Raw genomic sequence first — 15,166 nt, 5'->3', positions numbered from 1 at the left:
ACTCTATGCTAAGTACTCTATGTACTATGCACTTATACTAGGTACTGTATAGACTATACTCAAAAATCTATATTTAGCAATCTATGAACTTTATTTTAGGGACAGGAATACCTGGTGACTTAGGGTACAGGACCAAATGAGGTGGTAACAGGATGATCAGAACTGACTGAGCTCAGTTTCGTCCAGGCACAATTTCAGCACTTACTATATGCTCCCCAGGCACCTAGCATGTTTCCTGGGCCCTGTACAGAGAATCCACAGAACTCAGTGTAAAGAACACCAGGTCAGAGCGGACTATCTTAACATGGATTGTATAGTGTGAAGGCCGATCCCATCACCGGCTACTTCCAGGCCTGCCACTCCAGGCTGCCCTGAGATGCGTGTCCTGCTTTGCCTCCAGTCCCCTCCCAGCTCAAGTAGGCTCGAGCAGCCTGCTCCTGCTCCATGGCGCAACTCTCCTGGCTGCCTTCCTTCCTGGTCTCCCTGCCACTCCCCAGCTGGGATTTCCTGAGGTCACTGCCCTGATCTACTCTACATTTGAGTTCTGGCTTTGGGGCTAGCTTCAAGAGACCTCAAACTATGAGAATGACCTTGGCCATTCACTCAGCTTTCCCATGACTCAGTGTCTTCACTGTGAATTGGGGAAATAATAGTGCCAGACACAGTGGCTTCACAGAAGAGTGGCACTGCAGATGAGGAGCTACTTTTCCTAAAGTAATAACAGCTTCCAGGTAGAAGGCCAAGCCACTCGTGAGGTGCCCTTGACAAGTGGCTCTTGGCTTAGGAGTGCACCAGGGTGACCTAGAACAGCAGTTCTCAACCTGTGGGTAGCAACCCCCTCCAAGGGGTCGAATATCAGATATCCTGCATATCAGATACTTACATCACGATTCATAGCAGTAGCAAAATTATAGGTACGAGGTAGCAACAAAAATAATTTTATGGTTGGAGGTGACCACAGCATGAGGAACTGTACTAAAGGGCTGCAGCATTAGGAAGGTTGAGAACCACTGGTCTGGAGTGTGGGTAAGGGGATTTCTGGTGGTAACCAAAGTAGGAGATTCTGCCTTGTTTGATGTTTGAGAACCTGAGACTGTGCTGGTCTCAGAGCAGATGCTCCTGCTCTGAGACCACCCTTGACACCTTGTGACACACTGCTCCAGGCCACCCCAATACATCTATAAAACAACTTTGGAGTCAATGTCTCCATCTGAGAGGACCCCGAAACAGATGACATAAACAAAGTCGCCCAGCAGGTGTGGCTGAATCAAGATCAAAGTCTGAGCTCTAGGTGACCCCATCACACCCTTCAGCTGCCACAGGGCCGAGCAAAAGGGCAGTACATGGAACCGTGAGCAGGGATCTTGGTAGCAGCAGAGCACCTACCTTGGTTGCGGCTTGCTGGTCCAGGGGCCTCAGGGCCCAGGGTGGGTGGCCCCTGGGGCTCACTGGTGAGATGGTGGAGCCAGCGTCGCCTCAGTGAGCTGCGGTTCCTCCGGGGCCAGCGGATTCCAGGTGGCAGTCGGGCCAGAGGACTCCTTAGTGTGTCCACATCAAGTATTAGGTCAGGGCTACTGTGGGGGTCATGAAGGCTTCTGCCATCCAGAAGGCCTACACCCAGTGCCACAGTGGCCACTGGCAAGGCCTGTAGGCTGCTAGGAGGCCGAAGGGCCTGTGGGAGGGCCACTCTGGCCCTTTGCAGGAGCAGCAGGCTGCCGGTCATCAGGTAGGCGGCTGTGAGGAAGAGCAGCAGGAACTGTGTTCTGCGGAGAAACTTCTGGAGTCTGAAGAAAGGTTTGGCCATGCCCCTGGGCAGCAGGGCTCCCGGCTGGAGCCTGGGGACGGCTCCTAGCACCTGGGCAGGAGGGACGCCAGGGCCTCCAGAGGTGTCATCCCAGCATCCTGGCTCTTGGACCTGTCAGCTCACTTTGGCGCTGCTGTCCCCGTGGGTTTCAAATGTCACCATCACTTTTCTCCAGCAGCCACAAGCCCCGCATTGGTAGCTTCTGCCCAAGGGTCACCATCTCCCCCATCCCTCAGCTCTGCTGGCCCTTGTCAGTCTCAGGAACCTAGGAAAGCGGAGAAATAACATTAAGATGCAATAGGATCCACCACCCCTTCCTGAGTCAGGGTAGTCCCCAGACCTATGACTGATTTAACAAAGGGGTGAGCCAGGTGTCAGGAACACTGGACAGAATGTTCAGATCCCAGCTCCTCTGCTGGCCAGCTGTGTGACACTGGGGAAGTTGCTGAACCTCTCTGGGCTTCAGTTTCCTCATTTGCAACCTGAGGGGGATACTGTTTTGGACAGTGGCAATAAAGGTCCAGTTATGACAATAGCACTAAGTAGGAGGAAGGCAACCAACCATGGCCTTCATTGAGTCTGCAGTAGTTCCAGGCATTCAGCTCAGTGAGTTACGCAGTATCTCATTTAACTCTCCCCAATCGAATGAGCTAGATGCTGGAATGTCCCCCATTACACAGATGAGAAAAACAAAGGAGAAGTCATTTCCTGAAGCCACACAGCTGTGTGGCTTCAGCACAAGAGACAACACCCCAAAGTCTTTCTCCAGATCTGTGTTCTCAACTGCTACACAGCCCAGCCTGAAACACAGCTTGACTGTAACATGAGTGTGCCCCACACAGGCAGGTGTATACTGAAGGGACTGAACAAATACACACAGTGACCTGCCTTCTGTGATGCAGTGATGCTGTGATCTGTATTCTGGGAGCAGCTTCTACAGAGGTTGGTCATTGACTCTAAGACAGAGGCCCAAGGGAGGGAGGGGATTTTGGTGGACTCTTTGCTAGGGTGCCAAAGGACAGGATAGCACCAAAAGGCTGGAGAAGCTGATGTGGAGGAGGGAAGGTCTGCCAGGCAAGCTCGCACGGTGCGCATCGCTGCCTGGGCCATAGTGTTCATGTTAAGCTGTGGTTCCCATTGGCGGTGTCTCTAAAGTGGCTATTAGGGTTGGTGGGGGGCTCTGCAGCTGCCACGAGTTGGGCTGCTGTGTGAGAAGGGCCCTGAGCACAAGGACAGGCTTGTCCCAGAAGAAAAGACCCTGGAAGCATGACTAAGCCACTGGCCGTAACTAACATGGTGAGGGCAGCGCTTCAATGGCTGTTCTGTGCACAGACACGGCCTGCTGGGTGTGAGAAGAAAGACAATGTTTTGGCTCTGGGGCCCAGCATTCCAGGCTGCAAGGAGGCTGGGAGCCCAGGAGAGCATCCAAAGGGGCCCGTACCAGCCTGCGCCTTCCGGATTAAGTTCTGAGAGCCTCCAGGATGACAGAGGTATGGGAACACAGGTCCTCATCAGCAAATGATGGTGGAATCCAGCTGAGGGGGGAAGCCTTTGCAGATGGTCTCCGAGCCTTTCCTTTCTAAGCTGGTGTGTCGTCAGACCCACCCCTGCCAGCCTCAGATTTGTAAAACCACAGAGAAAATCCCATGAAATCCGGACTGATCTGTCTGCCCCCAGCCTGGGCTCCTTCAATCCACAGTGCACAGGCTGCCTGGGTGAGCCTCCTTAACACAAGAATCTGATCATGGCTGGTGTTCCCCTGCTTAAAAACCTCTTTTCAATAGCTCCCCAGAGCTTGGGGATAAACTGCAAGCTCCTTAGCATGGCACACAAGGTCTCCTTGTGATCCAGCCCATCATGGCCCATTCTCTAGGCCTCAGCGTCTCCACCATGCAGGCACATACATACATAATGATTGCAGCAGAGCCTCCTACAATCATAGCATGTCAGCCCCTATTTCCTCCCTCTGCCTGGTGAAACTCTGTATGACCCCCAGGCTTAGCATAAAGGTTACTTCCAAGCGATCACATTCACCCACAGAGACAGATCGACTCCCTGGTCCCCGACAGCCTGTTTTGAGTCCATACCAGCATGCACCACTTTTGTCACTTCTTATGAATAAAAGGGTGGCTAAACGGACAGGAGAAGCCTGCTCCAGAGGGGTGTGATAGCAGCCAAACTTCAGACTCCATTCATCCGTAGCTGGGAGGAAGCCTGAACTGGAGAGATGCTGAGCAACATGTGGGCAACCAGAGGTCTCAGCACCACAGAGTTGAGGTGTAAGATGCAGAAGGATTATCAAGAACACCTAGATACCTCTATGTTGGATCTTTTGTGTGCTTTATGAAAGTTCCCAGGTATGTTTGCAGAAGAGTTCTGGATGCATAAAGTATAAAATCCTGAACACTAAAATAGCAGGCATAAGGTGGCATATCTGCCATGGAAAGGAAGTTTCTGGTGAGATGGAAAATACACGTGGGAGATGCCCCCACCCCTGCACCCAAGGTGCGCTGGGACTTCCATCTCATGTTACAGATAGGGTCTGCATATATGAGACAAGAAGAGTGGGGTGTAGGGGAGCGATTTCAGCATGAACCCACCAGGATTCAAACTCACTCTAGCTCTCCAAGACCTTGCAATTCCTCCTAGAGCCCCCTAGACCAGTTCCTGGAGTGGTCTCTCTAATGTAGGTGGTATCGATAGTCACATGTAGGTCAGAGTTCCATAGCCCAGGGCCCCAGAAACAGGCTTTCATTCTCAAGTCTTAAAATGGCAAAGCTGATTCCCAGGACAGAATCCTGAATGAGAGTGGGCAGGGGGTTCCATAATAAAAGCATTAGGAACTTGCCCTGTCCTGAGCTTCCACCATACTTTACCACCAAAACTGCATTTGCTAGTGCGCATCCCCACTTGTCTGTCAGGCTGATGAGGCTCCTCCAGGTCCTGGCCTATCTCCATATCCCCAGATATGAGTTGAGTAGTAACAGCAAGAACATGTTAACTTAAGAGTGGCCAAGCTGGGACTTGCAGCATGCATAGCGCTCACAGACAGACAAGCTTAGCAGTGTAGACAGCAGAGCCAGCTGAGACCTGGCAGGAATCTGGCCGTTTTTCATCTATACTGGACCTGAGAGGCCATTGGTTGACCTGCTGTCAACCAATGATCTACCAGCAGACCTTTATTATCGTAAATCCAATCCCAGGGCAGGACCTCAGGCTCTCTGTCTGTGAATGGGTGAGTGGGTATGGTTGTAGATCCATACTCCAGTTGCCTGGACTGTGGCACATGCTGGTTCTGAGTACCAAAGAGGTATGCAGGAGCTGATGGAGGAGCCCAGAGCAGGTGTTCCTGGGAAACTGTCTCCTTCCCTCCTGGCCTTCTACTTCCAGGACGGGTCCAACAACGTCCTCTTGCTTGAAGTTGACCTGACTGCTGTTGGCAACTGCTTAATTTTCACTGACACCAGTTATTAGGCTCCTGCAGCGTGAATAAACAGCTTAGAGGGCCTATGTACCTCAGGGGCCTCTAGAGCCTCATGGGAGGCAGAAGGCCTGCTTCCCATCAGTTGAGAACTGTCCCCATACCTGCCTAGACAATCTGAGTCGGTATTCATACCCAGCCCATCTGTTCCTGGAACATGTGGCCAATAAGCAATAAGCGCCCTGCCCCCTTAAGTTCCTCACTTGAGTTCTGGCTCTGCATGTGGCAAGATGTATTCTTTAAAATTTAGTGTGTCTCCGTCATAGGTTTGAAACTATGCCAGGGAGAAGCTCCTCCTGTCCTGGCCTTCCCAGAGCCAAACCTAAGAGGCACTGCCATGGGCAGGCTGGAAGGCTGCCTTTGAGCCCCCGCCCCCCCTTTTCTGGAAGTCTCCAACATCTCCCTGGAGGGAGGCTTGCTTCATTGATGCTTTTTCTTGTCTGGAACCCGCAGAGTACCTGGGGTGAGGGACTGTTGACAGCCCCCACTTGAGCCTCGTCCAGGTTGGACAAATGCCCATCTGCCACCTTGCTCAGTGCTCTATACATCCTTGGAGTTATTTTAGGGCTTTGGGAAGAGAAGGAGAGGAGACTATTGAACCAAGAGGCTTCAAGGAGTCTCAGGGAAGAAAATCTGACTCCTAGAGCAAGGGGAACTCAGGAAACTGGGGCTCTGGAAGGGGGCAGGTGGCATCTACCTGTGGGCCAGGTTGGGTTTGGAGCCCTAGAAGTGGCAGTGGAAAGAGCAAGGGAAAAGACAGGCGAGGAGAGCATCACCAAGGGTAGCCAGTGCCAGACTCTGGGGTTCAGTCATGTGACTCCTACTTTCTGGCTAGAGAGGAGTATGAGTGGGAGAACAAATGGCCAGTGTCCCCCACATGGATCTTAGTCACTGTGGCCACCAAGAAAGGGTGACTCAAAGCTGTGTGCACACAGGGCAGCATCTAAAGACAAAGCTGAGGGTCCAGCAAGCGGTCCTCCAGTCAAGATGAGGACCTATGCCCCAACTGCTCAGAGCCTCAGGTCACTGGCCAACCAGAAGCTAGTGGCTCTATGCTTTGGGACCTCAGTAAAACTGTAAATGAGGCTGGACTCCAGTGCTCTCCTACCTCTAATTTCTCCTTCTCCATCCTCTGCTGCCCAACTTAATGCCTGTCATCTGAACTCCATCTCTCTCCCAAAGGCTGCGTCCTCCCAGCATCCCAAGGAAGCAGTTATCCCAGTGCATAGCACTAGTGATGCTATGGCTTTCAGAAGCCCCAGGGCTTGGAGGAACTGGTCCAAACTCCTCCACAGCCACGCAGTGTCCTGTCTTGGTTTCACTCTCATCCTCCTCTCTCTGACTATTCCTTACAGAACTCTGTGTCCCAACCAGTGTTCCTGGCCAGCATGAGATGTTTCAAGCCTCCTTATGGTGCACATTCTTCAGACAGCCAGGGATGCTCTGCCCAACTCATAGGCCTGAAGTACTTTCTTGCCCTCAAGGCTCTGCCCAAGAACACTTTCTCCATAAAACCTCCTCACCCCCTGGAGCAGAGTGGCTCTGCCACATTGACAGAGATGCTGAATGCACGGTGAGCTGTGGCTGGGTTTGGGTTCTGCTTGGAGTGTGGCTGCCTCTCAATATCCCTACATCCCCTCCCAGCCTGCAAGCCCCTCCCACGTACAGTCAATATCTCTGCCCACTTAAGGGAATATTTCTCTCATTCCAGGGTCCTGAACTGGTCTGCGGCTGCAAAGGGGGGTAAGGTACCCACAAAACACAAACCTGTTGGGTTCTTGCAGGAATGGGGTAAAGACTCCATTTTTGTTTGTTTGTTTTTGTCTTTTTCAACAGGGTTTCTCTGTGTAACAGTTCTGGCTGTCCTGGAACTCGCTTTGTAGACCAGGTTGGCCTCAAACTCAGGGATCCACCTCCCTCTGCCTTCCAAGTGCTGGGATTAAAGGCATGCGCCTCCACCGCCAGGCAAGACTCCATCTTTGAAGGGGAAAAACTCTTTGAACTTCAGCATTCAAGAGAAATAATTCAAATACAAATGTTTCTAGGGGTCTGGGGAGATAGCTCAATGAGCAAAGTACTTGCTCTCTAAAAGCATGAGGTTCCGTTCAGATCCCCAGCATCCAGGCAGAAGCCAGGCATGGCTGTGCTTCTGTAACCTGTGTTCATGAGGTGGAGATAGGCAGGAGCTTGCTGACCACACAGAATAGCTGAAGCAGCAAGCTCTAGGCTCAGTGAGACACCCTGGCTTGTAAAATGATTGGAGGTCAGATATGGCAGTACCTGCCTTTAATCTCAGCATTTAAGAGGCAGAGGCTAGCTTGGTCTGCTAAAGGAGTTCCAGCTAGCCAGAGTTAGACAGCAAGACCCTGTCTCAAACAAAACCAAACAAACAAAACCCAAACAACAATAATAATGTGCAGAACAATAGAGAAAAACACTTGGCATCAACTTCTGGCCTCTGCTGGTGCTTTGCACACACAGATGTGCGCACACACACATACTCCACACCCACATGCAATGTTTCTTTAAATGTATAAAACATAATAGCTAATCAGCTTAATCAGTTCATATTATATACATAGGTCCAATGTCACATGGTAGCCCGTTAAAATATACAATTATGATTTGTCAATCATGAATAGTAAGAATTGTCTTCCTAAGGTCAAAACTCCACTCAATGCAAATGAAGTATCTAACCTTCAGTGAACTCATGGCGCAAGTTCATATGCACAGTAAAGTTTGGATTAGAGTTACAAGTACTTTCACATACTACCAAGTGTGTCACACAAATAAACAGATAAACAAATGAATGAGTGATCTTCCCACAGGCTCATGACATTATTTTATGAGTCCTTATCCCTGTTATATAGAGGCAGAATGTGAAACACTGGGAGCCAATTAACTCAAACAGAAACAAACAGCTAATGCTAGACAGAACTCTGGCTTTCTGATTCCAAGTGTGTGACATCACTTGCCCTGTCACATGTCCTTCATCCACCCAATATCAGATGGGACCCTTTTATGCACTGTGCTGGAGTGCCACATGCAGGTGGGGTTTTCCCTTTCTATTTGGTTGACCCAGGACCCAATCCCATATGGCACAGCCAATCACAACCTCTCCTGAGGTAGCACCCTCACCCCAATGTATTCACCCATTCCTGTGTTTCCTCCACTGGCGGTGAGTCCCTGAGTGTGGTCTTGGGCCTTGGGCAGAATAGGAAAGGTTAGATACGTGTTACAACACCTTTGAGAGACTTGGATAAATCTGGGCAGGTGAGTCAGTCAGCCCTGTCTTTCTCTGGCTCCATTTTTGCCAAAGGACAGGGACTCAAGCTATAGGAGATGGCCCAGGACACCTTGCACATCCCTGTCTTTATTCATGGTCCCTTCATACCAAGGTGATGACCTTTAGGGAGGGGACTCACATCCAAGCAGTGAGGAGGGTACTTAATGTCTGCAAAGAGGCACACAGACACAGCCCCTCAAAGCAGCACATGAATATACTGTTTTAGATACAGCTTAAAATGGTGGTTATTAAAGTCAAGACTCAGAGAAATTAGGGAAGAGAGGAAGAAAGCAAGATTAAGAGGCCCAGAGAAAAATTAGGCCATGCTCCCCAAATAAGCAGGGCTGACCTCCAGATCAGATATCAGGACCCCATCCTGTGAGTATGACTACCACTTGCCGTATAGATATAGAACCCAGAGGCTGTGGGTTCTGGGGGTCTATGCAGTGTCTCTACAAGAACTACCCATGAGACTCACTGACTTGTGCTGCAGTTTCCGGGTTGAACTGGCCAGGCTGAGACTCACATTTCGTAGCAGGCCAGAATGTGCCCTCTGCTGGGGGAGGCAGAAAGGGACAGGGGTCCTCTCTGTCTAAATCCACGTTGCTCTGCACTTTTGGTCAGGCCAGAGTGCAGTACTGTGTATGCCAGGACTTCAGTGCTCTGAAAGAGGGGTATCCTCACCCCAAGATAAGTTTCTTCCAAAACTCTATGGGAACGATTATGGGATGGGGGGACATGATGTCAGGGAGATAAGGAAATAAGGGGACAGTTGCCCCACTACCCTCAGTCCAGCAGCTGGCCAAGCTGTCTTCACCCACTGCCAGGGAGATGTCTTCACTGAATCTGTGGGCTTGGCAGTCTCTCCCCACAGACGTTTTATGGGATTTCAGCTAAGACTGTGTGTGTGGTGGGAGGTCACACTTGGGAAAAACGAAACCTGCTCCTACACCAAGGCAGCTCTCCCGAGCACTTGTAGCCAGTAAGTGGGGACACTGTAGACAGAACAGGGTCACCCAGCTTGAGGTTCCTCTAATTCTTTCACTTTCTACAGCCCTCACTTCCTGTGCCTGACGGGATCCTGATCCCGACTATGGGTTTCCCACACAGGCTGGCTGTGTGTCTCCCTAAAACAAAAGTACGCATGCAGTATCGGTAACAGGAGAGCTGAGGTGACTAAGTACAGTGGTGTCCCGAGTTTGTCCATTCTGTGTGGAAAGCACCCTGCGATGGAGAGTGAGGGCCGTGTCCCAGGGCTGGAACTGCCCATTTGCTAGTAAGGAGATGGGACATAGGTCCCCAGTCTGACCTCCCATCGATGAGCTGGCTCTAAGTCCCACCCGCAGAGCACAGACACCCAGGAAAGCAGTTAGACAGGCTACCCTGAAGCAGCTGGCCCAGCCGGGGACGCTTCTGACTAGCAAAGAAAAATGCCAAACACAGCATCCAGCCACGAGTCTCCATCCACACCTTAGAAAGATGCAAAAAGCCGACACCGGGTAATTTTCCCAACAAAATACATACGTTTTGGTTTTGTCTCTGCCGGTGTTCAAGTTCACCAAGAGACTGAAGAAAACCCTGCGCTGACCGGAAGCCTGGCTTGGGAACGGAACGAGAGAGGGGGAGCAGCTTCTGGTGAATATCTCCACCTAAGAGGGAGGCAGTGCGCACCTCAAATCCTGTTTTCAGCCCCGCCGGGGACTCTGGACCTGCTGTACCCGGGCTCCTGGCGGAGACGCGGCTGGTGCAACTGCCCGTGCACTCCCCCCCCCTCCAACAGTCAAGCCCAGTCGTGGCGAGGCTCTCCCCACGCATCCGCCACGGTCCTGGCGCGCCGAGTGCCGGCCCCGAGAAGGCGCCCCGCCAGCGCGCCCTGCGCCCCAGCAGGTGCAGCCCCGCGCGCTCCCAGTCCTGTCTACACAAACTTGTTTGCCCGCGACTGGGGTAGATCCAGCTCGCAGCCTGAGCCCGGGTCTTGGCTTGGGGATCCCGGAGACAGGACTCACCCCGCGATCGTGGCCGGCTGGGGCACCCGCCTTCCGGGGCGCCGAGCCCGCAAGCCCCGCAGTGCCCGGAGCCCAGACGCCCGCACGCCCCCGGCGCCCGTGGCGATCACACCAACGCGCCCAGGCCCACGCCGCACAGCTCCCCCCAGGCTGCGGACTTCCGCGCTGAGCAGTGGCGGAGACGGCGGGCGCCGACCTGAGCCGCGGGCGCGGAGTGGAGCGGGCGGCGGGCGCGGAGCGGGCGAACGGGCGCCTGGTCTGCACATGCTCACTCGCGCGGCCCGGGGACAGCGGCCGGCCTCCGCCGGGTCCTAGAGGCTCCGGAGTAAGCCCGCTCTTTGGCTCGGAGGAAGGGTCGGGGCTTCAGAGCCAGGAGAAAGGGGGCGGGGGCATGATCTGTCCTGGCCTGCGAGACTACGCACACACCACGGGTCACACGCGCTACTCGCCACTGCCAAGACAAGACATTGACACCAGTCTGATGTACCCGCCCAGCCTAGCACTGCAGCCTCGCTGGCTCTAGCACGCACCATGGTGCTCACACCAGACGCACAGCACACATGAACACACTGGGCATTGCCGCTCACAGCATTACGCCACCACACTTAGATGCAGACGTGGTGGCAGACGCACAGTGGCTGATACAAATACACACTGAATCACCAGACACCCACACTCACACACTTTGTGGGCTCTGCTCCACTCACTTAGAGACAGGTTAGAACACTGGCAGGTGCACACACACACACACACACACACACACACACACACAAACCATGCAGTTTGTACCACTCTAATACAAACACACAGACATACACTGGATCACTGTCCCATGCAGAGGTAGGTACATTCACCTCACCCACCATGTCACATATCCACTCAGAAACAAGCACCAATAAACAACTTGAGACACAATTTGAATCACATTCCCTATGATAAGAATTCTCACACTATCTCCATACACACCTGGGGGTTCTGCCAGCACTGCCTGCCCACACTGACACATGGTCACACACACACACACACACACACACACACACACACACACACACAGAGAGAGAGAGAGAGAGAGAGAGAGAGAGAGAGAGACAGAGACAGAGACAGAGACAGAGACACAGAGAGAGAACACACAGAGACACAGAGAGAGAACAGCCACACAGGTCTATACACACAGTCTCCTCCCAACCTCAGAGGCTTACCCCGCTGAGAAGCCCCACTCCCCCTCTCCAATCCCCCAAGTCACAGCATCTACCCGGCTTGACCAGGAACAGCCATGGGCCCAGTTCTCCAGGACTGACAGCTAAAATGCTGCTGGAGGCTGAGGACAGGATGAGAGGAGACAGCAGGAGCAGGTGGCAGGGGCTCTAACTGACTTCCTGAATGGAAGTTTCATGCTTCCAACTTCCTCTAGGGGCAGAGCTGCTCGGCCACGCAGAGAAGTGTGCTTTCAACAGGTGCTGGGCAGCAGTGGGGCTTAGAAGGGGACTGGGAGAAAGCTTCTGGGAGGTCAAGGCACCCGGATGAGGAAAGGACTCGCTGAGGTTTGCACAGAAGAACCTTGGGTCTGGGGATGACGGCAGAGCTCTTGGATGAGAGCTCAGGGAAGGAGGGATTCTGTGCTATCTCAGCATTCCAGGCCTGAAAAGAAAGTGCCCTCTCCACAGCCTTTAATAACCGTTATCAACAGTAACTCACTGTGCCCTTTTACAATGTTGTTTTGTGTTTAAACCCTCTCCAGGACTGGCTACATAATTTATAGAGTTGAGTGCAAGAGGAAAATGTGGGCTCTGTGCTCAGAAATTATTAGAATTTCAAGACATGAAGGTATGATTTTTAAACATAGTTCAGGGTCACTGGGAAGCACAGACTCTTGTGTCTTGCACAGGCCTTAGGCCACGACCCTCTTATATCCTTTGTCCCACTTAATACTTATGATAGACTCACTTCATATGCATCCACTTCAGAGATGATCTTGATGCACAAAGGGAGTTGACTACTCAAGGGTTGTAACACGACAGCCCTGGGGATGGCCAAACCAGCTCCTTGGGATTCCTGGCACTCCCTTGCAGCTGCTACTTGGGAGGAGATACCATCTCAAGCAGCAACAACCTGAAACAGCAGAGATGAGTTGTCTGTGTGAAGATTCTGAAGGATGGAGTGGATATTAAGAGGAGAGCTCCATGTTTGATGGTATCTGCCATGCACAACACTCTAGGAAGGGCCTCCTGGTATCTGTGTGTAGGAATGCCTGCTGAATCTGACAAGAGACACTGAGAAACGAGGAACCAACCCATCAAGTAGTTAGTTGAGAAAGGCTTGGGAAAGGCAGTTTTGGGGTTTCTGTGCCGGGATGAAGCCCTCCTCTTTAGCATTGGTTGCAGATAAGGGTTAGAGAAGCCACCTCGGATGGGCCTGATAGCAAAGTCCCCTTCACACCATGCCAACCCCCTCCTTGTGCCTAGATCTCCTTTCTACATAGCTAAGATCCACTGGTAGTCATCTCCATATCACCTGCTCGCATGTGGCAAAGACATCCTAATGTCTTCTACAGTGGCCCTTCCACAGTGTTGGCTCAGGTCTGGCTACTCCTGAGTACTCTGCTTCCCTTGCAAGTCTGAGATTAAGAATTAAAGTAGTCTCAGCTCACACCACCCCTGTCTCTCTGTTTGACTCTTTAATCTGCTCCTCTTTATGGACTTTAATCATTAAGTATGTGCATTGCCTCCTAACTTAATGCCCTCTCTCGAATTGTTGTCCTCCCTTCTCCCCTCCCCTCCCCTCTCCCCTCCCCTCCCATGTCCTCCTCTCCTCTCCCTTCTCCTTTCCTTCCTTTCCCCCCTTCCTTTCATGTTGTGCTTTCTTTTACTCACTGAGAAAGACGCCCATCCTGTGTTAGATTCCTGTTGATTTGTGGAGACTGATGAGCCAGCTCACTAAAGAGGCATCCGGCATGGACAGCTGGGCAAGAAAACAACCCCCAAATCTGGGCCAGTATGTGTGTGAATAAAACAGCACCGGACATAGCATGTAATCTATTTTTGTAAATATCCCATGCAGGGGTTTTTCCTGGTGACCAGAAATGCCACGCGCTGTTTTGTGTTCTCCAGGCCACCAGGTCTGTAGTGTTTCCTCCTTCTCCAAATGGCATGTTGCCCAGGAGGCCTGTCCTGCAGGGAAGTCCTGCTATCGCGCCTGCCCACTGTTCCCTTCCCAGTCCTCATAAGATTGATCACTACCTTCACTTTGTGTCTTTGCTGGTTCATCGTCCTTTTCTTAACCTTCACAGGCCACACAGCTAGAACTTGAGCCCCCAGATAGCTAAGGGGATTTTTCTCATAAAGAGTCATTCCACGCATAATCCTTGGTACATATGCATGGCCAGTCAATATTCATTAACTTTTATTTATTAATTCATTTGTCTTTTGAAACAGCTTTACTTCATATGCCAGACTAGCTGGGAACTCACTCTATAACCCAAGCTAGACTTGAACTCACTAGCAATCTTCTTGCCTTAGCCTCCCAAGTGCTGAGGTGGTGGTTCTCAACCTGTGGGGGTCAAACGACCCTTTCACAGGAGTTGCATATCAGTTATCCTGCATATCAGATATTTAAATTACAGTTCATAATAGTCATAACAGTAGCAAAATTACATTTATGAAATAGCAACAAAATAATTTTATGTTGGGGGGGGTCACCACAACATGAGGAACTGTATTAAAGGATTGCAGCATTAGAAAGGTTGTGAACCACTGTGCTAAGGTTACAGGTGTGAACCAGTTTGATGATTAACACTTAAATTTGGTAGGTTCCAGAATAACCTAGGAGACAAGTGGGCATACCTGTGAGGAATTACCTAGATTATGTTAGTCTCTGCATCTGGCTGTGAAGAATTATTAAGATTATGTTAATTAAGATGAGAAGACACATACTGAGTATGGTGATATCATTCTAACAGCTAGAATAGGTGTAAAGAAAGGAGAAAGCGATCTAAGCACTGTATTCAGTGCTGTAGGCTACCTAAAGTAGATACAATATATGCATCTGCCTCCGGTGGATTCCAGCTGTCAGGGCTTCTCCACAGTGAAGAACTGTGCCCTCACGATGAGCCAAAATAAACCCCTTCTGTGAGTTGTTTTAGTTGGATATTTTGTCTTGGCAACAAGATAAGCCACCATGCCTGGCTTAAGCATAATTGATTTCTAAGGTGTGATGTGTCTAACATGACATTCTCCATGAACCCAGGTAGGTCAGTGTCAGTCTCTAATGGATGCTGTGTTTCTTCTGAAGAACTCAAGACACTGCTTACTCTTGTTCTGGTTGCAAATATCTGTTAGTCCCCAACCATCTTATGATTGGCTATCAGAGTCAACCAGCCACTAGGGAGACCCTGGAGGGAAGGGGATGACTCAGTCTATGGTATCCACCTGTTGGGGAGGAGGCTGTGCCAAAAAAGAAAGCCAACAACATTTTGGCCAACTGTATCTGAGTGTTGCCCTCTTTACACATGCAACTGTTGCTCCACTGTCCTGGACTTCAGGGTCACAAGGACTTGACAGTCCCCAAGTAACCTGTGAAGGTTGTTTTTTCAC

General features: G+C 51.2%; 1 protein-coding gene across 2 annotated transcripts in view; it reads right to left on the bottom strand.

Moving 5' to 3' along the window:
* Wscd1 (WSC domain containing 1) overlaps nt 1-10,915 on the bottom strand; it is a 40,714-nt gene extending 29,799 nt beyond the window's left edge. Inside the window, exons 1-2 of one of the 2 annotated variants that reach the window (XM_036195367.1) lie at nt 10,578-10,915; nt 1,387-2,069 (exon numbers count right to left, since the gene is read on the bottom strand). In XM_036195367.1, the coding sequence (XP_036051260.1) occupies nt 1,387-1,804 (418 nt within the window). In that variant the 5' untranslated portion in view covers nt 1,805-2,069; nt 10,578-10,915. Of the gene's footprint in view, nt 1-1,386; nt 2,070-10,095; nt 10,558-10,577 lie in introns of those variants that run through there. The other variant, XM_036195369.1, reaches the window with a different exon arrangement.
* Between the last annotated feature and the right edge of the window lie 4,251 nt (nt 10,916-15,166).

Source organism: Onychomys torridus, chromosome 8, assembly GCF_903995425.1.
Source record: "Onychomys torridus chromosome 8, mOncTor1.1, whole genome shotgun sequence".
Classification (NCBI taxonomy): Eukaryota; Metazoa; Chordata; class Mammalia; order Rodentia; family Cricetidae; genus Onychomys; species Onychomys torridus.
This window is presented reverse-complemented; position numbering and strand designations above follow the sequence as displayed.